This window comes from Glycine soja, chromosome 7, assembly GCF_004193775.1.
Source record: "Glycine soja cultivar W05 chromosome 7, ASM419377v2, whole genome shotgun sequence".
NCBI classification, from domain to species: domain Eukaryota; kingdom Viridiplantae; phylum Streptophyta; class Magnoliopsida; order Fabales; family Fabaceae; genus Glycine; species Glycine soja.
The window spans coordinates 38,302,182-38,328,537 of NC_041008.1; the positions used below are offsets into that span (position 1 = coordinate 38,302,182).

At 31.8% G+C, this 26,356-nt stretch overlaps 2 protein-coding genes and 1 pseudogene across 2 annotated transcripts; 1 reads left to right on the top strand and 2 right to left on the bottom strand.

Annotated features, from left to right (window-relative positions):
- Window positions 1–1,055: 1,055 nt before the first annotated feature.
- Window positions 1,056–2,168, bottom strand: LOC114420656 (TMV resistance protein N-like). Its single transcript, XM_028386498.1, has 2 exons — window positions 1,471–2,168; window positions 1,056–1,164 (listed from the first exon to the last, which is right to left on the bottom strand). The coding sequence occupies exons 1-2, from the start codon at window positions 1,917–1,919 to the stop codon at window positions 1,056–1,058; spliced, it is 558 nt and encodes a 185-aa protein (XP_028242299.1). The 5' UTR covers window positions 1,920–2,168.
- Window positions 2,169–11,971: 9,803 nt separating this feature from the next.
- Window positions 11,972–16,254, top strand: LOC114420657 (uncharacterized protein At4g04980-like). Its single transcript, XM_028386499.1, has 8 exons — window positions 11,972–12,160; window positions 12,268–12,363; window positions 12,688–12,814; window positions 13,157–14,456; window positions 15,280–15,445; window positions 15,553–15,717; window positions 15,812–15,964; window positions 16,063–16,254. Exons 1-8 carry the CDS (start codon window positions 11,972–11,974, stop codon window positions 16,252–16,254), a joined length of 2,388 nt encoding a protein of 795 aa, XP_028242300.1.
- A 1,443-nt stretch (window positions 16,255–17,697) lies between these two features.
- LOC114420658 lies at window positions 17,698–21,035 on the bottom strand (annotated as a pseudogene).
- Between the last annotated feature and the right edge of the window lie 5,321 nt (window positions 21,036–26,356).

The following is a 26,356-nucleotide window of genomic DNA, read 5'->3' on the forward strand; positions in this document are numbered from 1 at the left end:
TTCTCACCGGATAAAACCAATCATGTGTAAAATTTATATAATGAACTTCTTTTAAACTAATCAATACATGCATAAAGTTACAAACTTTAAACCCTGATCCTATAATAAATAATATATATGGCACATCATATTAACAATTGAGACCAATCTTGTATTATGTGTTTAATTAAATTGATGATTTAATTTTTTATATTTTAATGAAATATATTATACTATGCACCTTAGTTTAAAAAATATTATTCAGTCAATCAATTAAAAATAATTCTTAATATTAATTTTTAAATAATTATTATAAATATTCACAAATTTATTATACACAATAATTTGTAATTAGTACAAATATTTTACATTACAAGTACATTACCAATTTTTGCTTATATAAAATTTGAATTTTTCTTATATTATAATGAATAAACAACATACTATCTAAAATATTTTTTAATATATTCAATATATTAACATTAAAATTTATTACAAATCATAAATTTTAGTGAGTCTCAATTTTTGTTCAATAAATTTCTCTCAGATTGTTATAATTTCAACAAATTTTACCAAAATAATGGAGTATATATGTATTAAAAAGAATATATTTGATAATTTGTTACTAATACTCCTCTTATATATCATTGGTGTCTTACTGAGTACGTAGTGATCAGAAAATCAAACAAGCAGATCTAATATTCACGTAGGAAGGTGGAAACAAACTACAATTTATTGAATTGAAGCTTGACATTGTTACAAATATCCATAATCCCGAATTAAGGGTTTGGATACAGATGATACAACAAAAGATCTTGAAAAACAAAAATGATCGTTGGAACCTAGACCAATTACTCACTGCAAATGGGTCAAAAAAATTTTAAAATAAACGTATTATAGTAATGCAAATGGTTGGGGATCTAAACCAATTAATTAGTATAATTAATTTAGGTAAAAAAATGGATTAATATTAGAGGACGTATATATGGCTCTCATTTGATAGCCTATACGAGCCCAGGGGTAAAAATTAAACGAACTTATTAATATTATAATGTCCAGTGTAATATAGTGATCGATCAGTATTCACAGTTAAGTTTCCTCTTCATGCGCCTATGCTCTTCCTCTACCTCCAGCAAGTTCATGATCACTGCATCCGAAGCATCCCTTAGCAGCTCTGACCAGTCCCTGAAAACCCATCAAAACAAAATTTAATACTCAATGCATTAATATACTCAAACAATTTAACAAGTGAAACAGAAAAAAAAATGTTATGTATGGTGTAAGAGCAAATTTTCAATACTTCTATGATACCTATTCATTGGCGCCCAGTTAGAACTTTTTAATTTGATAATTTTTTGTTTTTATCTTAAGAATTAGTATTAAAATAAAATAAAATAAAACAAAATAATCATACTTATATATATGGCTATATAACAAAGAGTGCATATATAGTATTTTTTTTTTTGGTGAAGAGTAGTACGTAATACGTACCCTTTCAAAGAATCAAAGGTTAATCCGACAGTGTATTTAGCTTCCTCGAGTGCCAAACTGAACCTCTGAAGCTCTTTAGAAGGGCAAGTTCCGTTGTCCTTGACCACGAGCTGCGAGGGCTTCACGTCGTAGAAGATGGGGACAACCCTCTTCTTTGACTCCATGAGCAAAGCGAGTTCATGGAGACAAAAATACGAGTCACAATAGCGTGGCGAAAACACCGCCACACCCACTTTGCACCCGAGAATGGCCTTGTCTATATGATCGAACAACCTATCCCCAGGTTTCATGTTCATGCTGTCCAGAAAAGACCTCACTTTCATCCTCCTCAGACGGTCGTACAACAGCTCCGCGATGTTCCTCTTCGTGTCGATTCCACGGTGGTTTATGAAGACATCGCAGGCCGGCCGAGCGATTTTCCGGCACAAGGTTGCTGGCAAACGTTGCATGGCTCCTTCAAGAAGTTACCCAGCTAGTTAGCTTTTTTTTTTTTATTCGTAAGAATTGATCAAACTCACGTATTAAGAGATTTATAATAACTCTCTGGCAGGCTCTTGAATCAACTGATCAGTTAGACTCTTTGATATGCTAGCTGTTTGTTGCTTTGCAAAGAGAAAGTTTTTGTTTTGTATGTACCTAGCTAACCCTCCTATGAGTTTGTCTGTGTATTTAGTTTTTGGGTTTCATAAATGTGTGGTTGGGACAAATGACGAAGTTGGTGTGTGTGTCTATATATATATATAAAAGAAAAGTTGTGTTAGCAGGTTTGATTAAAGACCACTTTTATAAACTTGCGGTTTGAATTTCAATGGGGTAGTCCATGTTAATGTCTGGACTCGGGAAAATACCAAGTATTTGGACAAAAAAGAGTAAAAGTGTTTGAAAACTTTGACTGCCTAGAATATTATTATTACATGTTTGGAACTGTGCTTGTCCTTCAAACACGTTGGTACATAAGATGGGTCACTTTTTTATTCTATGTGTGGGGAATCCGTTAACGCAGATCCTCTGACATGGTCATCATGCTAGTGATCTTGCCTTACTTTCGCGAGAAGTTTAGGGTGTTGCTTCCTGTTTCCCCTATAAACTATGTTTATTATATGCAAATCCAACAAAACTGTTACCATATATATGTGCATTTTTAAAGTTTTTTTAAAGAGATAAGCTTAATAAGTTGAAAAATATTGCTACTTCTACTTCAATTTTTTTTTACAATATTTTTATTTATACAAAAGGGAAGAGATGAAAAGGATAAAAAAAGAGAGAAATGTATCATAAGCAGGGGAGTTTATGACCAAGTCTATCCCATAGCCATAGGTCGATCTAGCTTGAACTTAATTTTAATATATTCAAGTTTGGAAATTAGACTCATTATATTTTAAGATATTCTTAAGGATGTATTTTAGTTGTATTCCATTCCAAGTCATATCAACCCAGTTTAAAGTCCAATATTCTTTTAAAAAGTATAATTTTTTTTAAAAAAAATATTAATAATACAATTTTGTAACTTAATAGACAATGTTTCATATAATATTATATTATATTTATGTTGATATCATTTATTTCAAATATATATTATAAAATATATCATAATTATAACTATATATTTATTTAATTTTAAAATTTATTATACAAATTAAATGCTATTATTGATATATTATATATGTCCACAAGCTGGGTTAACTCAATCTTATTTCAAACATTTCAAGTTTTAATAGAGTTAATTAGGTTTAGATTCAAATAAATGGTCCTAAAAAAATTTGGTTGGATAGAAACAAGGATAACGTCATCCTATGTCTCAACTCTCACGAGTGATAAGATGTGCAATGAGAAAAATATAGCCAAAAAAAATTAATGTTATAATAACATAACTCTAATCAATTTTATTAAAGAAAATTGAGTTCAAGAAGCACTAAGACAAAAGAAACATATCTTTCAGCAAGCAGAGTTTACAGGGCATAAAAAAAATAAAAATTCAGCCCTGTTACAATCCAGCTTTAATTTTGTCATCTTGTTGTAAAACATGCTCCAGCCTTGTGGTATCACACCATCTAATACTTTTCAGGCTTTGCTTACTTTTCCCCCCTATTTTATTTGTGATAGTCTGGAGTACGTGTTGAAAAAATTAGGAAAATTTAAGAGAAAACTTTCCATTTTCGTTTGTTATGAGCTGTCATATTCATATATCGAATTGGAATAGGTCTCAACAATCTCAAAATAGTCCGGTGTAGTGCCTTGTTTGATTTCTTAAATCGGAATTGACAAGTGGCGGTTGAAACAGTCTGGTTGTTAGAATTCATCGGAAAGTAAAACACGAGAACGTAAGAGAAAACTAATTTTAGTTTGAATGCACGATTAATAATGCAGGATTAATGATTCATTATTTTTATATAATTGAAATATATAATAAATAAATACTTTTGAATCTATAAATTACATTTAATTATATTAAAAATTATAGTAAATAATTTTTTTATATATAAATTATATTTTAAATTTAAGATAAATAATTTACAGTAAAATTTGAGGTATTTTTTAATATTAATTTTTCATTTAGAAAAAAAATTAAATATAAAAAACATAAATTGAAAAAAGAAAATGGTTAAGAAAATTAAATATTCAAGTAAAGATAGGAAAAAAATAATGGTTTGATATATTGAAGAATTAAATCTTTTAAGCTAGTTTCTAAGTTGTTCACCTTGGAGAACACCAAAAAGAGAGGAAGAAAAATTCTAGCTCAAAGCTAACATTAGTGTTTTTTCCTAACTTTGTCTAATCATGAATTCTGAGGTAAATCATGCAACTCATCTCTATTTATGATGATTCCCTGATTCTGTCATCACATCTCTAAGGTATTATTCTGTACTATACTTTTATCGCTTTGTCTTCTAAGCCATAACAAGAATGAAGTATCACCTCATCTACCAAGCAATATTGTGACCAATCGATCACTATGAGCCTTGCATTGCCTCATATGGTCCGTGGCTCCTTGGTCATGAGGTATTATTGTGTAAGTGCATACAAGAGCTAGCCGCTATTCCCATCACAGTCAATATCCCAAAATATCTATCTCGGATGGTGTACGGTCCCTCAAGCATCAAGGCTTATGGCATAGATGCTTAAGAACGAGTTTTCCAATGCTCTTATGTTGGCTTTACCAAGATATCCATCTCGGGTGATATACACAAATCAAGATATACACAAACTTGATATTAAATTTCATAAGTATATTTAAAAGAAATAAAAAATATGAAATTAAATATTTAAGATATTAGTATATATAAGACAAGTATATCAATGAGAGTGATAATAACTCCTAAAATATATATATATATATATATATATATATATATATATATATATATATATATTTTAAAAAACTCCTACACATGTTCTTGTTGAATATAGTCAAGAAATAGAAATAGAAAAAAAAATATTTAAATTAAAGTATAATATAAAATATACATGACCAATCCACATTATTTGTTTATTTTTCTCTCCACTCCCCTCAACCCAACAAATCATAAATGACTTTGTTGATGGATGAATAGGCAATTTTTGTTCTTGTAGAAGTAGAATACTAATACTAATAAATTCACATTTCACAGATTTATATGCATAATTTTTATGAGAAATAAATAGAAAAGGTTAAAAATAATAAAAGCCTGGGAAAAATAGACAAGAATTTTGGAAAAATGGACAACATACGCCACATACATTTGTTCTTTACATCATTTATTGTGTATTTGCATGTGAGAGGCAGGGAAAAAGACATCGTGTGGACTTGAGGAAGTAAGTGGGGGAGATGTGAATTTGCATATGCATCCCATTTTTACATCGTTTATAAATTTATCAAATGTAAAAAGTATTTTCTACATCAAGTAAATTTATAACAGATGTTAAAAGTCATATTTATTTCCAAAAATGCTTGTCTTTGTTCCTATTTATAAGATTCAATTTTTTAAATTTATTTATTCCTTAAATAAGATCCAATTCATATTGTCTCATGCATTAATTATTTTTTGACCAAAAATATTCTTAATTAAATAAGAAAGAGAAGTTATATTATCATGCATTTAGAAGAGAGAAAAACATTAATGACAATGATATTTTTGAGAAAAATTACAAATTTATGACAAATTTATTTCTATAAATTAAGTTAACTACTTTTTTTAATATGAGTAAATTAACTAATTGAATCTTAAAAATAAAAACAAAGATAATATCACATTTTTTTTTAAAGATTGATTGTTAAACAACCGATGAAAAACACATTGTAAAATAGTATAATTTTTTGCACTTGTGAGAATGTTCTATTTGATATTTTAGGCGGACCAACACGTACTTAAACACATGCATCCCCTAAAACAGGATAGGTTAGAAAATTCAATTCACCAACAACAAGTACGCCAATTTGCCTCGGCCCATTAATGGTAGGATGGTGCTGGGATGGCCATTATGAATTGAGGTAGTCCGCTTTGTAATCCCGAATCAAATATAGAGATTAATAATTATTAAATTATTTATATGGAAGCAATGCTTTCCAAGATTATTTTGATGATGTCAAAGACTCAATTTAAGAATCAAGAGTCAAGTAAGTTTCAAGAATCAAAGAGTCGTTCAATCAAAGCAAGTTTCAAGAATTAAAGAGTCGTTCAATCAAGATTCAAGATTCAAGTAAAGAATCAAGAGAAGACTCAATTAAGATAAGTATTAAAAGAGTTTTTCAAAATATTGAATAACACAATTTTGTTCAAGAGAATTTTTCAAAGAAAAATATTTTGCCAAGAGTTTTATTCTCTAGTACAGTAGCCAATATTCTTTTCAAATTGATTTACAAAACTGTAATGTAATCGATTACCAATGTTTTAAAACGTTAGATTTCAAATTTCAACTTGTGATAAAACATTTTCAAATCATTTCAAACTTGTGTAATCGATTACAAACGTTTTAATTTTTAAATTTAAACATGAAAAGTCGCATTTGTTGATGTGTAATCGATTACCCTATGATCATAATTGATTATTAGTGACTTAATTTGAAAAATAAATTATCAAAAGTCACAATTTTTAAAGTGACTTGTTTCTAGAGATTTTTTTTCAAAAGTCACAACTTTTAAAGTGACTAGTTTTAAAAGAGAGTCACAACTTTTAAAGTGACTAGTTTTCAAAAAGAGTCACAACTTTTTAAAATGATTAGTTTTAAAGAAATTGCTAAGAGTCAAAAACTTTTAACTTGAGTCATCAAATGACTATAAATATGTGACCATGACACGAATTTTATAAGAAACAACTTTCAGATTTTTTTTTCATTCATTCAAAGCATTCTTCTAAGAGTTTTTATTCAATACTTTCTTTATTAAAAAAAAGTTCATTGTTCAAAAACTTGTGTTATTTTTCTTCTTCATTCGTTCTCTCTCTTGTCAAAAGATTTAAAGGACTAACTGTCTGAGAATTCTTATTTCTTCCTTCTCCCTCTTGCCAAAAGATTCAAAGGACTAATTGCCTGAGAATTCTTTTGATTCTTTCTCTTCCCTTTAAACAAAATATTTCAAAGGACTAACCGCCTAAGAATTCTTTGTCTTAATACATTGGAGGGTACATCATTTGTGGTACAAGTAAAGAGTACATCTACTTGGGTTGTAATACTGAGAACAAGAGAGGGTACATCTCTTGTGGATCAATTCAAGTGGATGGTACATCCATTTGGTTGTTCAAAGAGAACAAGGGAGAGTACATCCCTTATGAATCTTTGCTTGTAAAGAATTTTACAAGGTTATTGAAAATCTCAATAACCGGTGGTTGCTTGGGGACTGGATGTAGGCACGGGTTGTTGTTGAACCAGTAATAAAAACTTGTGTTTGTTTTCTTCTTCCCTACACTCTTTACTTTTCCGCTGTGTACTTTTTATTTATACTTTACATTTGTCTATGTTAGTGCTTCTGTTCTTTACTTTCTCATAACTTAATAGTAAAGCCTAATTGAATCTAGTAATATTAAGAAGGATAAATTTTTAATTAGTCAAGACACATTAATAATTAATTCAACCCCCCTTTTTAATTATTCTGAGATCATTTCATCCAACAATTTATGAACAAGGCTTATAAAAAATATTATTTATGAAGAAGTATTAAAGCTGATATTATTAAGAAATTTTATTGTAGTATCGACTGTTAAGATTAACAATTAATAATTATTAAATTATCTATGGAGAAGAATTTATTTAACTTTCTCTATATACGTGAATAATATATGTATTTATAAATTTTTTAGAGTAAAACTTTTTCTCTATACACGCGGTTTAAAGGTATAAAGTTACACTATGGATTTTATTATGTGGCTATATAGGAATATAAAAATGCTAAAACCAGGCCATCATTCCTCTAGCTCAACATGGGTACGTAGACATTGCAAAAATTCATTGGGACTATAAACTATGCACATTTCAATGGGTACGTAGAGATAAATCACACAAATTTCAATGGGCATCCTCGGGCTCTCAAACCCAGCTATGCACATTTTAGCAAAATCTATTTTGGGGGTGAAAGTTCTTGTGTTCAATATGTTGTATGAAAGGGCAACCCCAAAATTCAGTCTCCAATCTACTTTTCGTATCTGTTAAGTTTTTCCATTTGTTTTTCTTTTAAGTGAGACTTCATGTATGGAAATTATACAAGTTGGAAAATCCCGGAATTGGATCCTTCGACAGGGAATGAATGGATCATTATCATAGTAGAAATGGGAACAGGAAGACGTGAATGTTAGAAACACAGAATAAACTATACATTTTTTTTCTTTCAATTCTCTATTCATAAACTATACATTCTTTTATACAATGACAAGACATCTAAATATTAAAATAAACGGAAAGATAGTTATAATGCTTTCAAAGTTAAATACTACTGTTCATCATGGCGAATTTGTGTTCTAACTAGCTGATACTGAGTCTTCGTAAACGCGGGAATCTTGATTGATGTAACATCCTAATTTTGTCTAGTTATAAACATAGCTGATAACTGATAAAGTAATTGCGAAACCTATCCGACACACCAATTAGTCTTCTTGGTTAAAAGTAGATTCCAAAGTGTGCAATTAATCCAAGAAATAAAAACGGAAAGAGGGTAAAAGCTTTAGGTATGCAATAAGAAATAAAAATACTACTTTTCTTTCTCTTGATTCAAAGAGAGAAGTATGAATCGTGACTTATATTCAATAAACAACGTGGGATTTTTGACTTGGTTAATCATCATATGCATGAAACTATTGGTTGCGGTTGACAGTTAAGTTCTTTGTGCATCAAATTTAGAAATTTAATTAATTTTCAAAAGGTAAATTAATTAGCGGCTCCAATTTCGACCTTGCCTTTTTCTTTAATTAAGTGAATTCTGATTGATATACTTTTGCTCACTTTTAATATCCTGTTATTGGCTTTTCCCACTAGCTGTTTAGCTAATCTTGTAGCTCCAACCGAAAAGGCTTAGTTTATAATTTTAAGCAAGTAAATTGATAAAAACACGTACGTACAAAATGGCTCCATAAATATACATTATATATACCTGTCTCATAAATAACAAAATCAACCATATATAAGATTCCGTTATGTTAGTTCAAGTGGTGAGGAGCTTAGATTCTTTTAAGATCATCAAAATCAAATTTTATGAATGAAGAAAAAAGACACCGTGAGATTGTCCCCGCAAATGCGTTCAACCAAAAACTTATAAAAGTAGCAATTGTTAGTCAGAAATTAATAATTATATCATTTTTGTTTTTCAACCAAAAAACATTATGTACTGTTTTCTTAGTTGAATTTAGATGTTTGAAGAAAAATAAGAATGTGAATAGATTTTTACAACACGAGCATTATTCCTTATGTACAACAAAAACTGCTTTAGCAATAATGGGACGAGACCTTCTTTCATGTGTTCTAATTAACCATTATTGTTTAAGGTTTCATGAAATGTTTAAATGTTTCATTAATATCTCATTTGTTTTTTGTAGCATCTTAATATCTCTGTCTGAGCGTCCTATCTAATATTATGTATATTTACATCACAAAATCCAACAATAGCATTCAATAAAAAAATATAAAATCCAACAATAGCTTTTACATATAATAAAGATTTATATACACAAGAAAGGGATCAAGTTAATCAGAATAAATTTTAAAAAATTATTTTTCATTTTGAATATATCTTTATTTTCTTTTAATGTACGTAATGAATCTAACCAGTTAGATATCTTAGATCATTATTAGAATAGAAGAAATAAAAATTAAGGATGAGCAGTAACTCTATCATAATTATTTTTTGAGGAATTTGATCCATTCATCCTATATATATATACATATTAAATTATATATACGCACATGGCCTGCAAATGTTGTAAAGATTTCAATACCCAAACAAAAAATTATCTCATGCAAAAGAATTTCAGATCGACGGAAATAGGAAAGATAGGAAGAGGAGAGAGAATAGTAAAATCTATAAGAAACTCACTTAACATTGATTTCTTGGCTTAATTGCAAATAGACTTGCTAGTACATGCATATTTATAGATGCACAATTATCATGATATAATTAAGGACATACGTTTAAAGTAATGGCAATTGCCATTACTTTAATATCAATGTTAATTACCTAGAATGCTTGAAAAAGTATGTCAAAAATTTCTATTGGCTTTGGCATATGGATATGAGATTCACCATCTAAATTTTGGAGGATTAAATTAATTAGCAAAGAAGAACACGGTGAACAGGATATTACTCATTGCTTGATGAGGAAAATAAAATAAAAAAATTAAAAAAATCTTGTATTCAAGTTTTATGAATAAAAAAATATAAATAAAAAAATTACTAAAAAGTTAATTAATTAGATTTTTTACGGATATTAATCATCAGTAGAATTATTGAATATTTCTGGCAATGTGACGGTGAGACAAATAAAAAATAATGATTAATTTATTATAAAGATAAGATATATACACGCGCGTCCTTAATCAGAAAATAATTATTCGATTAAACACATAAGATAACAAGATAATATGGCTATCAGTTTGTTTAAATCGAAAAGAAATGATACTTAAATATAGAAAGTCCAAAGCCATATATAAATTAATAACTCCAATAATGTGGCACCTAATAGAAGGGAAGGGGAGTTGTTATTAAGTTTAACATTCTCTTATTTTTAGACATATTCCAATCCAGCATATCAACTTTCCTGCAATATTCAGTTAGCCGTTAATGATGAAGACACAAAGCATAAACACTAAACCATACCCAAAACGATTCAAACTAATCCACAAGACAGGAGGGGGAAGGAGCCTTTATATTCCTTCCTCTTTCGATTTTCTTCCTTGGCTCTCTCTTTTGAGAAAGTTCCATTATTGTAATTCTCGTATTGGTTTCCTCATCGTCAGACATTAGGATAACCCCTAATTGCATGCATGTGTACGTGCATGCATATCTCAAATTTTCTATCACCAACCCAATTAATTTGGATAATCATTTTTCAAAGGTTTGAGCATTAATTAATTTCTCTCCTTATTTGTTCTGCAGAATTATTTTAGATATCTTTTTTGTTTTCTCTTGTAAGCCAACATTTTTAGCTTGATTATATTACATGTTTTGTGAACGTTGTGGTTGGCATCAACGTCACTTTACTTTTGTTCCAGGATTAATTTCCAGTCAATATTATCAATAAAACATGGCGACCGTGGGGTTCTGCGGTTTGAAGCCATTGCTCTTTCGTCGCAAAGCAAATATTTTTGAGGTAAAATTCCATCCTTTCTTGTTTCCATGGCAAAATTCTCTCATTATTTGCCTTTTTTTTCCCTGATGCTAGTTGCAATTTGCTAAAATGAAAATAATCTAAATACTTTTACTTTATCAAACTCGAAATCTTGAAATAAGTATTTTGGCACTTCCACATTTGTTATTTTGTCGTTATGCTTTTTATAAGGTTTAAATATATTTTTAATCTTTATAATTTAATATTTTTTTTTTACTTTTTATTCTTGTAAAATTATTGTTTTATTTTTAGTTATTATAAATTATATTTATTTTATTTTTCGTTTTTATATAATTTTAGATAATATTTTGAATAATGAAAAACTATTATCTAAAGTATTATAACAATAAAAAGTAAAACAAAAATAATTTATAAGAGCTGAATACAAAAAAAAAATTATAAGAACAAAGAAAAAAAATATTAAATTATAAGGATTAAAAATATATTTAAATTTTTTTTATAACATGCATGGTATATGTTCCATGCTTCAGAATTCAAGGAAAAAAGTGTTTTGTATGGTCATTTATGCCTTTCAATCATCTAATTAGCTATTAACTTTTTAGTTACGAAAATGTTGGAATCACAAAAGAATTTAATGGCATGTAACTAGTGAAAGAGGTGTAGAAGATGTTCGAATTTCAAACATTAGCTATATGTAACATCATTAGATTTCCAAGTCACACCCTTCGTAACGTACGTATAACCACTTTGCAGGCAATGAAAGGCTCTACGCCTAAGAAGTCTTCATCTTCAAAGGCCAAGAACAAAGCAAATGGAGAGTCATTGGAGTTATCATTTGTTGGAGCAGACCAATTGATTCTAATGGTGGAGATCCATAAGAAGATCTTGGCATTCAGAGACATCATGGACCTAGCTCCATGTAACAGCTCTGCTTCCTTACGTGAGGTGCTTTATATATTGTTTCTTTCTATTCAGACCAATGACAGCATGCATTCCCTCACTATATATTCATGCCTGCTTCACAAAATTGACTTTCATCTGTCACACTGCAGATGGTAATGAAAACCCTGCAAGATCTGCAAGGGCTTTACCCTGGGATCATACCAAAAAATGAAGTGTTAAAGATTAAGGACAAGCCTATAGACCAGGTTTGAGCTTTTAACTGCACCTCAAATTATCCTTATCATTCTGAAATCCTAGGACCTTTGGATTTTTATTTTTATTTTTTTCACTTTTAATTTGAGAACTTACACTTTGTTTTTAATCAGTTCATATTTTCAAAAATTGGTATAGAAAACTGTGAAAACAATTTTGTTCTGTTTTTTCTGTTTTGTGTACAAATCTTTATAAACAACAAATATTTTGAAAGTAAGGTGAAAGTTTTGTAACTAAAAGTGAAAATAGAAAATGTTTTATCAAAGTAAACGGACCCTTAACCTCACGAATACTAAACGTGGGTAATTTTACTACAGTCTATGGCCTACTTCTGCAAGGCTTTGAAATCTCTTGGAGAGTCATGGATGATGAACAATGATTGGACGAATAAGCTCAATATTGTATTACCAACATGCAAGGATAACGGGAATATGCGTCAATTGGGTATTTTATTAGTAGTCTTATTGTGCTTTTAAAATGTGGTGTATTAAAAACAAAAAAAGGCCAAATTCATAATTGTAGTAGTCAAACTTGATACATTCCATGTAGTTTTTAGTTAGTCGGTTCAAACTTTAAAAAAAACAGTAATTTAACAAAAATATTTTTACATAAGTGTTTTTATAAGAAGTAATTTATTTTCTTTAAAAAAAAGTTAAAAATTACTTATTATAAGTAAAAATAGTTTAGACAAATATATTGGAAAATCATAAAATATTTATTTTGTTTAAATAAAACACTTATTTTATAAAATAAACTTAAGCAGAGTAACCCTTATTTGATTTGCAGGTGAGACAATGTTGATCACTCTAGATTGCTTGATGAAGTTAGCAAGTGAGAGGTTTGACATAGAATTGACAGAAGAAGATGACCACAAGAAAGAATTCAGCCCACGTTCAAGCTCATTTGGGAAATATAATATAATGAGATCAACCTCGTTTTCAGATAGCAGTTTCTCTTGTTGCTCTTCTCCTGTCACACCTAAATCTGTTCTCCCAGACTTGATGAAGTACTCAGCAAGATCAGGAGACAGTCCAAGGAGTTCTTGTGCCTCACCACTTCTTCTTTCTCTCAGAGTTCAAGCTGTTGGAAAGTTGAACCCTATTGATGTGAAGCGCTTGTCTTTTCAGATGTCACCAACACAAATCCACAAGATAGAAGAGGAATCACCCACCACAGAATTGGATGACAATGCCTCAAACCATGGAAAGGATTCATCAGAAGAGCTAGTGTTTCACTTGGACACAACTGAGGAGGAGTTAGAAAGCATAATCAATGATCATAGAACAAACAAACCTCAAGCTATTAGGGAAGTGAGGCTATCATTGTCTCCAGGACAATTTCAACCAAAATCTCCTCCTAAACCACCACAAACACCTCTTGAGCAAAAAGAACAAGAACTTGTATCTTCACCTCCAATTACACAACAAGCCTCTCCTACACCATGCATACCACAACCTCCTCCACCACCACCTTCCCCACCATCCATGGTAATGGTGAAAGATACTCCCCCTCCACCACCACCTCCACCTCCACCTCCACCTCTTGCACCGTCCATGATCATGCCAAATGTAACATTACCACCCTCAGTTCCAACACCACCTGAGATGCAGCCAAATGTAGCACCACCACCACCACCACCTCTACCTCCTCCTCCACCATCAGCACCAAAATTGGAGCAAAATGCTGCACCAATTAGGATGCCTCCACCTCCACCACCACCACCACCACCAGGGTCTCGAAGTTTAGGTTCAGCAACAACTGCTGCTGCTCCTCCACCACCTCCACCTCCCATTCCCTTGATAGGTGGATCAGTTCCAGCACCTCCACCACCCGTACCGGGTGGTGTAAAAAGAGGTGCACCACCGCCACCACCTCCTCTTGGAGGAGGGAGATCCTTGTGCGCTAGGGCAACTACTAAACTGAAAAGATCGACACAATTAGGCAACCTGTATCGAACTCTAAAGGGAAAAGTGGAAGGGTCTAGTCTGACTGGAAAATCTTCTGCTGCGAAAAAAGGTGGTATTGGAGCAGCAAGCACTGGAGGAAAACAAGGAATGGCTGATGCTCTAGCAGAGATGACAAAAAGGTATACTTAATTTTTTAACCATCCATAAGAATAGCAACTTGCAAGCTCTGATGCATGCACATGATAGGTATCTCATAAAGGGATACAATTATTATAATATATATATATATATATATATATATATATATATATATATATATATATATATATATATATATATATATATATATATATATATGAAATACAATTAATATATCTAATCACAATTCAGGAATTCTAAATTAAGATTATATTTTTTTAGCATAAAATATATTTTTAGTACATATATTTTCATTATTGAATCTTGTTTTTAATATCTAACTTTCATATGCAAATTAGTTCTTGAATTTCATAAAAAAAAAGTAGTTTTAAAATTGAATAAAAATAATAACATAGAGGATAAAAATATATTTTATCCTATTTTTTTACACCTTACTAAAATAAAACCAAATTATACATCAAAGTTTTAATATACTTCCTATTGTATTCTAATAAGAATAATATCAATCTCAATTCTTTCTTGAAATCATTTATAATAAAAAGAATAGTTTTTATTTTTGATTCATTAAGGAACAATGTTTTTAGGTTTCTATATTACACATGTTCTGTGTCTCACATATAGTTGGATTAGATTTTCTTAACTTTTTTTAAAAGCTTGGATAGTTCACGTATATGTATTAGTGAAGTATCAAGAGAGTCGATATCTTGGATATGTTAAACAAGTTAATGTGTTGATGTTTTTATAGCTTCCAAGTAGGTGATGCATCTGTTAAATTTTACAAGTCTTGGAACCAAATTTCTCACCTCTTGAAATATTTCGTTTATCTTTCCTTTATTTAATTAGATCCTCTTACTTCCAACAAATAGAAGAAGATGTTCAAAAGTACACAAAGCAAATCTTGGAGCTGAGATCTACCATTACTAATTTCAAGACAAAGGAAATGACAGAATTGAGCAAGTTCCACAGAGATGTTGAATCCGTTCTTGAAAATCTAACTGATGAATCACAGGTGGGTTTAGAAAATTCATGTCTATATGGTTTTCATTTCAATTCCTTGCACTGCTGCAATTGGTTCTTTCATTTACACCATGGTAAGCAAATTTTGTTGCTGCATAGGTGCTATCACGGTTTGAAGGATTCCCCACAAAGAAGTTGGAAGCTTTAAGAATGGCAGCAGCACTGTATAACAAGTTGGACTCAATACTTACTGAGCTTCAAAACTGGAAAATAGTGCCTCCAATGGGTCAGCAACTGGAAAAGATTGAGCTTTATTTCAGCAAGGTAATAAAAATTCATCAAATTCATTTGATTACCTCATGCAGTGTCCTTGTACATTCACTTCAAAATTCTAACCCAAAAGAGAATTTTAATACAGATTAAAACAGAATTAGATGCTTTGGAAAGAACCAAAGATGAAGAATCCAAGAAGTTTAAGGGTCACAACATCGAATTCGACTTCCACATTCTTGTAAAGATCAAGGAAGCATTGGTGGACGTTTCCTCCAATTGCATGGAGTTAGCACTTAAGGTATATCCAAGTTAGAACAAAGGAAACAAACACAATTATGACCAAACCATGAAACCAAATTGACTTTAATTATTTGCATTTACCAAAACCCAATGCAGGAGAAGCGCAATGCAGCTGCTAAGAATGATGGACCTAAAAAGGAAGGTGCTTCAATGCTTTGGAAAGCTTTCCAATTTGTATTCAGGGTCTACACATTCGCTGGTGGCATTGATGATCGTGCAGACAAGCTAACAAGAGAATTGGCTCAGGAGATAGAAAGTGACCCGAATCCGAACCTGAACCAACTATGATATATATATATATATATATATATATATATATATATTTGGATTTATGCTTTGTATATGGAGTAAAAATTCACATGATGAATCCCTTTTTTAGTGTCAAAGCCATTTGTATATTAATGATCATTGGCGATTTGGAAGTTCTAATTTTTAAAATTTTGATAGAGCTAGTCATGCTTGGAGAGTTTTGAAAATTAATTGCGGGAACTCTACTGAAGTATGAAGCTAAACTTGTATCTTCACTACTTTAGTTTGCTCTATATATATTTATATGCTTAATATATAGGAGTTTTATTTAAATGCGACGAATACCCTTTTATTGCCTTTTGCGTTCATTCTATATTTCTATTTGTACAAATCATAAAACACTTGAAGGATAGTAACAAAATTAATAAAATATTCCTACAACAATGTCCATCACAGTAGCGAATATAAATAATTAAAATAAGTTTAGAAATTATATCCAGTGTACATGAATCGTTAAATATAATTAATCAAAATCCTAGAAAAAAAGGACACAAAATCACAACCAAATACTTATGTAGTTAAATTACAACAAGAAGTTAATAAAAGTATTTCTAGATATTTATAACTCGTCCAATTGAACTGAAAACATAACATACAAATAAAATATAAACATACACAACCAACTGTGGTCTAGGACTAATCCCATTATCTCCGACCATAGTCATATCCGTAAGTGAGATAATCTCACTTATTCTTTTTCAAAAGATACAATTTCAAGACAATGGTGCAAGCAACTTGGCGATTCGTCACGATTTTTCACTTTTTAGCTCACAGCTCAGATGACACACGTTTCAAAGAGGCAAAGTCGTTTGTGTAAGAAAAAGACTATGTTTTTAGGAAACTAAAATAGTTCTTATGGCAAGTTGAGCTAACGGAGTCTAAAGTCCAACACATGGCTATCATCTCAGGAAATCATTTTATTTCCCCAAAACTTATTTTCTCATTTCCAAACCCAAAACCTATTATCAAATTATTTATTTTAATTAATATATTTATATAACTATAAAAGAAAAATCGGAATGTTCTAAGGAAGCTTAATTGAAGTCTAAGATGATAAAAGATACTGAAGGGCAACAAATGGTGGCCGGTTTTACATCAGTTGGTAACTCTGGTGAACCAAAGGTTTTTTGGTCATGAGGGAGGATTGGAGCAGCGATGGCTAAAGGGTTGTTGTTATTGTTGCTAAGAGTAGAAAGCATTGTGTTAAGTTGTTTTGGTTACTATAGCATTACACTTTGGAAACGCGATGGCGTTTTGGTTTTCTATGTTTGATGGGGTAGCATGGTATTTGAGAACGTGCATGGGAACGTGGAAATGGAAGGGATTCAGAGAAACCAGTGAGGGACACGGGATAGAGGGGAGATAGAAGCCATGATATTAATCGGTTATTATCAGATATTCTTGTGGCTCATAATGATCAATCTATCTTAAAATTATGCCCTGAATTGTGACAAGTCCTTTCCCATATTTAGGTACCGACGTCATCAAAATGCTATCATCATTTTCAGCTTCTAAGTCTTCTAACAAATCCGTTAATCCCACTCTAAAACATGTTTTGATCTTCTTGTTTTTGTGCACGTGTGAATGAGACACACTCACAAAGCTTCCTGCAAACTCAGTATTGCTTGGTCTTATCACCTTGTCATCTTCGTCGTTGATAAAAACATCAAACTTCACAGCTTTATTCTTATCAAACTCAATTCCATCAATCATCTAAACCTCCTCCTCTTCTTCCTTCTCCTCCTTGGTCCTCGACAGCTTCGGCCTTTTAATAAGCATGCTTACCTTTGAATCCAAAGTTAAAATCTTGTGCCAATAATGCCACCTTCTTAGCTTTAGATCTTTTAGGTTTAGGCTTATTCTTGAGCCACGGAATGTCAACATCTTGGTAAATATTTCTTGTGTCAAGAGAATCCTTCTTCTTCACACGCACAAGGTTCTTGTTCTCATAGTTGAAGAGAAAGGAGGATTCTAACCAATCAGGGTCAGTGAAATCCCTTCTTTTTCCACCCGATATTGTTTTCCATATGCTTCACATCCTATCCATGTTGGCGTCGTGAGAATAGAAAATGGGGTCTCTCGCAGCAGAATAGAAGATTCCCCTGTTCTCACGGTTAGGCTCTCTCTTTGACCAGTCCAAGAGTGAACAGGAGCATGTGGAACGTTCTCAAAAGTGCCAGCAAGGTTCAGGTTCATCTCCAGCACGATAAGGGCTTCCAAGGAAGAGCCTTGGAAGTTGCCCACTTGAGACAACATTCCTATACATTGTAGAAAGGTTGCTAGCGATTTGTTCATTGGGATCTACACTTTCCCTACTAGCACTAGGATCATCATCGTCCCTTCTGTTATAGTCTAGATCTATGAGAGTTGGTGGTTGGTGGCTAAGATTCCTAAGAGGGTCATAAAAAGGTGAGTTTTTATCTGTGTAAAAGGAAGGGATTGTCATGCTACCTTTATGGTTGTCCCAGTTCCAAAACGGAAGAGCGAAAGTTGGGTTACCAATCAAGTTTCCCAAGATTCTCTCATAGAAATAAAGGTACCAGCGGTGCCAAGGGAAGAATAGCCAAGAGTTGTGGACTTGGAGGTCAAGGTCAGGGAACCCTAATTGGTGATAAGCACCATCACAGTAATATAAGCACAATGGACATTAGCTTCTTGGGTGAAATTTCGAGGGTCATTAAGTGAAAGGGCTTTCATGCGCTCAAGGGCTTCCCTATACTAGTCTATGTAGACATCGTTGACTAAATGAGCAGCTGGTCTAACCCTAAGAGCTGTTCTAGGGGAAGGGAGCTTGAAGTCTACGATGGTAGAAGATCTTGGACGCAACAATTGATGGGTTTTGAGGTCAGGAGGGAGAACTCGAGCAGCAATGGCTAAAGGAGGGTTGTTATTGTTGGTAAGAGTTGAAGCACCATAAAGTCCTCCAAAGCCAATGAGAACATCCCTCCTATTTTTTCTAGCTACAAATATTGTTGTTGTGTGATGGTTTTCCTTCTTCTGGGTATGGTGTTGATGAGTTGTTTCGCTTAATATGGCATGACACTTTGGAAACGCGATGACGTTTTGGTTCGCTATGTTTATTTGGGTTTGAATGGTATTTGTGTAATAATTTGGTCTGTATCTTTAAAAATAAAATGTTCCATAAGTTGCCCATGCCTTGTTCATTTTTAGTTTTGGGTATTTTTTTGATTAATTTTGCTTATGGTATTTAGAGTCTTGTTTGTTAAAAATATGATTAAAAATCTTTATTTTGATTTATTTCCTTATTTTTGACTTTTGAATAGTGTAAAACAATAGTCAAATGAGTCATTTTTGTGTTAGCTGCGTTTTGAACCCATGACTTACATGATACCGAAATATGTACACATCACTAGATTATTGAAGATTTTTTTATATATATTTGTTTTTCATATATTACATATTTATTATATTTATCTTTATAATTTATGGAATCTTGATTTATTTTAATTGTCTTGATTTAAATTCCTTCCATTTTATAAATATTTTGTTTGGATGAAGTAATTCAATTTCAATGAAATTCAAAATTTCATTTTAAAATATCTATTTAAAACTTAAAATTTCAATATTAAATAAAAATAATATTAGTCATTTTTTCAATAAAAATTTCAACATGAAGATTGGGGATGATGGCAGCGTGAAAAGGTTACCAACACCATAGGAAAACAAAACGTGTGAGAGAGAGAGATAACAAAGGACTATTGTGTAAGAGAGAATTTGAAATTCTTACCAATTAAGTGAAATTTCAATTTCTATTATTTTAGTCTATTAAAATTCTTTTAAAAATTGATGTAAATTTAAATTCTTTAAAATCTTCTATCCAAACAATTAAATTATGATAAAAGTATTTCAAATTCACTAAAAAAATGAATTGACTTGTTTAAATACTACATTCAAACACACTGTAAAGATATTTTTATTAATTTATACATAATCGACTATGCATTAATTACATTAAAGGGGACGACAAAATTCACAGTTTTTCTAATTTCTCACAACCTATAAAAAAATTCTAACAACGATTTTGAAACCATTTTATAATTAACATAGTGCAGAAAGAGAACAGATGAACAAAAAAAACATTAAATATTGATATTTTCACATAAACAAGGAATGATATTGATATTATTTTTTTATAAAAAGAGTTAAAAGTAACTAAAAATATTTTAGGGTTCAAACTTTTAAAGTTATCTTTAATCATATCTTTAATCACATAAACATGGACTAATTTGAAAAACAAAAAAAAATTAATGAGAAAATTACATGTAATTTGATTGGTAAAAAAACTAATAGTATCAAAATTCCCAAAATTATTAGAGACATCATAGAAAATCTAAAAGTATATTAATCTTTGCTTTTTTCATTTAACAAAAAAGACATAAATCATAATTAAAGAAATAAAAAAATCTTCATACAAAAGAAAGTCACATATTTATAAAGTTCCAAACAACTACAATAACAAATAATGTATTTATGTTCAAGGAGTCAAAGTGACATAATCGACACTCTTATTTGCTCGCCATCCATGAAATCATAACTTTCTCCAACATAACTTCCATTTTGGTTCAAATTTTCCATAGCATCCTATATCATCTTCATCCATCATCCAAATGTAATTCATCTTAGACAATATTAATGTAAATACAAGTTAGCAACTAACATCTACTGGTGTCATCAATTAAAAAAAATAAAGTTATAAACAAGAACTTACCAATCTCATCTGAAATGGATTGGATAGCCATATTTGCGAGGGTGGATCATTAATTAATGCATTAATCTTATCATTAGTTAAGAATGATGGTGACTTCTCCAATATCTAATTAGCATGCTCATGGTCATTAATAATTTCAAAATTCTTAGGATCGGATAATAATTTTTCTTTTTCAATGGATTCCGAAGTTTATTAATTTGGTCATTAAAAAATAATCAACATAAAAAAAATCAAAGATGTATTTAAAAATGAAAAAAAGTTTAAAAAACTAATATCAGGAAATCAATATTCTCGACAATGTTGCAGGTTCTATACTAGTTGAACAACCTAAGAATATTGAGTTTAGAACATGCAAGAGTGCGAATACCAGTTTGGTTCATTTTCTATTTCTATAATTTTGAAATATACCACTTTTAAGCCTGAAAATAGTTTAAATATAGCATTATCTGAACGTTATTAGATAGCGCTTTCAAATCAAAAGTGATGTATTTCAAAATTAGAGGAACTTAAAAATGGACTGAAAAAAGGCTTACACCAGCACTCCTTAATCAATAAAGCAAACCCAACCCCTTCAGCAACACCGAGTTAAGGCATGCTTCAGATGAAGAACCCCTTGAAAAAATCCGCGCAGAACTATGGTTATCTACTGCCCCACCCATACATCTAGCCCCGAGATAATTAAGTTCATTCTATATATAGATTCCAATTTACTATATTTGTGAACCATATATATTCTGTTGGACATTTTAGTTTAATTGATCTCTTTATTATGTTAAAATAAGAGTGCACGCTTGTTTTAATGTAATAACGAGATGTTCGGTTTAGGCAAATTTTGGAAATTACATGGAAGTGACTTTCAGGAAAAGACAGTTTTTAAAAAAGATAAAACTTCCATCAACCGCCAAAAACCACCTATTCATCAACCACCAAAAACCACCTGTTCTTTGATCATAAATAATCATTCTGGTTCAGAAAGCACAACGGGTAACAAAACATACAAGACCAAAACAAAACTCTTGAATTATAATCTTTTGATTTTATTCGATTGAACAATTTTGGTTGAATACCGAAATTTGATTCAATCTGAAAGTGTTATACACGACTTCAGATTTATCCAGTATTATCTCGATTTTCAAATTAACCAACAAAAGATTGAATCAAATTTTTCGAGATGACGAACGATAGTTCGAAGATGACAAGCAAGTTTGCGAAGTTGGACAAGTTTGAAGGGCAGCATTTCAGAAGATGGCAGAAGAAGATGCACTTTCTCTTGACAACATTGAAGGTGGTGTATGTGCTTAGTACACCAATGTCGGTGTTTATGGAAGACGAAACTCTGGATCAAACAAGGAAGCATTCGAAATGGGAGAACGACAATTACATTTGTCGTGGACACATTCTGAACGGTATGTCTGACTCTCTCTTTGATATTTATCAAAATGTTGAGTCTGCTAAGGAATTATGGGACTCTCTTGAATCCAAGTATATGGCAGAAGATGCCTCAAGTAAAATTCTTAGTTAGTAATTTCTTTAATTACAAAATGATTGATTCGAGGCCTGTTATGGAACAATATAATGAATTGCTGCGGATTTTGGGTCAGTTTACTCAACATGATTTGAAAATGGATGAATCCATTGCAGTTTCATCTATAATTGATAAACTGACTTCTTCTTGGAAAGACTTCAAGCATACCTTGAAACATAAGAAGGAAGAGTTGACTCTGGTTCAACTCGGTAGTCATTTCATGATTGAGGAGTCGCTGAGGGCTCAGGAAATTGACAAAGTCAATGATAAAAACGTAGCAGCTTCCTCTTCCGTTAATATGGTAGAGGAAAGTGGAACAGTTAAGCAAAATTACAATACTAAAGGTAACAAACGAAAATTTCAAGGAAATAAGAACAAAGGTCCAAACAAACAGACAAAATTGTCATGTTGGAAGTGTGGGAAACCTGGTCATTTAAAGAGGGATTGCCGGGTGTTCAAAGGAAAGAACAAGGCTGGTCCAAGTGGGTCTAATGATCCTGAAAAGCAACAAGGTCAGATTATAGTGAATAATTTTAATTCGAATACGAATTCAAATTATGTATCACTAATATCTTATGCATTCTATGTGCAGGATGATGACGTTGCTTGGTGGTTTAATTCGGGTGCAACAAGCCATGTGTGCAAAGATCGTCGTTGGTTCAAGGAATTTAGACCAATCGATGATGGCTCTATTGTGAAGATGGGCAATGTTGCAACTGAACCAATCCTAGGATTAGGTTGTGTGAATTTAGTTTTTACTTCCGGAAAAAGTTTGTATTTGGATAATGTCTTATTTGTACCTGGTATTCGTAAGAACTTATTGTCTGGTATGGTTTTAAATAATTGTGGTTTCAAGCAAGTACTTGAAAGTGACAAGTACATCTTGTCAAGACATGGTTCGTTTGTTGGATTTGGTTATCGTTGTAATGGAATGTTTAAATTAAACATTGATGTTCCTTTTGTTCATGAATCTGTTTGTATGGCCTCGTGTAGTTCTATAACTAATATGACAAAATCAGAAATTTGGCATGCTAGATTAGGACATGTTCATTACAAAAGATTAAAAGATATGTCAAAAACAAGTATGATTCCTCCTTTTGATATGAACATTGAAAAATGCAAAACTTGCATGTTGACCAAGATCACTAGGAAACCTTTTAAGGATGTTAAAAGTGAGACTAAAGTCTTAGACCTTATTCATAGTGATTTGTGTGATTTGCATGCTACTCCATCATTAGGTCATAAAAAATATCTTGTTACTTTTATTGATGATGCATCAAGGTATTGTTATGTATATTTATTAAATACAAAAGATGAAGCTCTTGATAAATTTAAAATTTATAAGAAAGAGGTAGAACTTCATCAAAATGGGCTAATCAAAACTCTTCGTACGGATAGGGGAGGTGAGTATTATGATCCAGTTTATTTTCAATCTACTGGAATAATACATCAAACTACAGCTCCCTATACACCACAATAGAATGGTGTAGCCGAAAGGAAGAATAGAACCTTGAAAGAAATGGTGAATTCCATGTTATCCTATTCGGGTTTAAGTGAAGGATTTTGGGGTGAGGCTATGTTGACAGCCTGTTACTTGTTGAACCGAATTCCTAACAAAAGGAAGAAGGTTACCCCATATGAACTTTGGCACAAAAAGACACCAAATTTGAGTTATCTCAAAATTTGGGGATGTAGGGCTGTAGTCAGGCTTATAGAACCTAAAAGGAAAACCATAGGTGAAAGAGGTATAGATTGCATATTTATTGGATATGCTGAACATTCTAAAGCATATAGATTCTATGTGCTAGAATCTAATGATTCTGTTGCTGTGAACTTGGTTATAGAGTCACGGGATGCTATCTTTGATGAACAAAGGTTTACATCTATACCTAGGCCAAAGAACATGAATTCCATGTCGAAAGTCTCAGTTAATATTGAGGATATACCTTCAACTAGTACTGAAACTAGAAAGAGTACGAGAGTAAGAAAGGCTAAGTCATTTGGTGATGACTTTCAACTCTATTTGGTTGAAGGGTCAAGGAATGATATTGAATTTCAATATCAATATTGCCTTAATGTTGAGGAAGACCCAAAGACTTTTAGTGAAGCAATGGCTTCAAAGGATGTTGTATTCTGGAAAGAAGCAATCCAAAGTGAGATGGATTTCATCATGCAAAATAATACCTGGAAATTGGTTGACTTACCTCCTGGATGTAAGCCATTAGGATGTAAGATGATCTTTAGGAGAAAGATGAAAGTGGATTGTACTGTTGACAAGTACAAAGCCAGATTGGTTATCCAAGGCTTTAGGCAAAAGGAGGGTATTGATTTTTTCGATACATATGCTCATGTTGCTAGGATATCCACTATTAGACTGTTGTTAGCACTTGCTGCTATCCACAATCTGGTGATTCATCAAATGGATGTGAAAACTGCATTCTTAAATGGTGAATTGGATGAAGAGATATACATGAAACAACCTGAAGGGTTTGTTATGCCAGGAAATGAAAATAAGGTGTGTAAATTGATGAAATCTCTTTATGGCTTGAAACAAGCGCCTAAACAATGGCATCAAAAATTTGATGAGGTTGGGTTGTCTAGTGGTTTTGTTCTAAACCAAGCAGATAAATGTCTATACAGCAAGTTTGATACTCATGGCAAAGGAGTTATCATTTGTCTGTATGTAGACGACATGTTGATCTTTGGTACCGACCAAGATCAAGTTGATGAAACTAAGGCATTTTTGTCTTCTAAGTTTGATATGAAAGATATGGGGGAGGCGGATGTGATCTTAGGAATAAAGATCAAACGTGGAAACAATGACATTTCCATCTCTCAATCACATTATATTGAGAAGATATTGGAGAAATTTAATTTTAAAGATTGTTCTCCGGTAAGTACTCCCATTGATCCTAACCTGAAGCTATTACCTAATAAAGGTGTAGCAGTGTCTCAACTTGAATACTCAAGGGCGATAGGATCACTCATGTATGCAATGATTAGTACTAGGCCTGATATAGCTTATGTTGTTGCTAAATTTAGTAGGTTTACAAGTAATCCCAGTTCTCATCATTGGCGAGCTATGAATAGAGTATTCAAGTACTTAAAGGGAACCATTGACTATGGTTTGACATATACTGGATTTCCTTCAGTTATTGAAGGTTACTCTGATGCAACTTGGATAACCAATATGGAAGATTATTCATCCATAAGTGGTTGGGTATTCCTCCTTGGAGGAGGTGCTATCTCTTGGGCATCCAAGAAACAGACCTGCATTACAAACTCAACAATGGAATCTGAATTTGTAACTTTAGCAGCAGTTGGTAAAGAAGCTGAGTGGCTAAGAAATTTGATCTATGAGATTCCATTGTGGCCCAAACCTATACCTCCCATGTCTATCAGGTGCGATAGTCAGGCTACTTTGGCTAAGGCATATAGTCAAGTGTATAATGGGAAGTCTAGACACTTGGGTGTTAGACACAACATGGTTCGGGAGTTAATCATACACGGTGTGATATCAGTGGAGTTTGTGAGAACTCAACATAATTTGGTCGATCATTTAACCAAAGGGTTAAGTAGAGATCTCGTGAAAAGGTCGGCTGTGGGATTAGGAGTAAAGTTCATCTAAAATCTCTTATGTTAAGATACCCAATTTCCATCTAATATGACATTAGGTGCTGAATTCAATGTGGAAAGCTTAACATGTAGAGATTGGAACACATCATCGAAAGTATCCCAAAAGGTATGTGTTTGGTTCTGTAAGTTAAGGAGGTTGAAGTATAACTCCTCAATGGTTCTTTTGTAAAATTGCATTTGCAGGTGCAAGA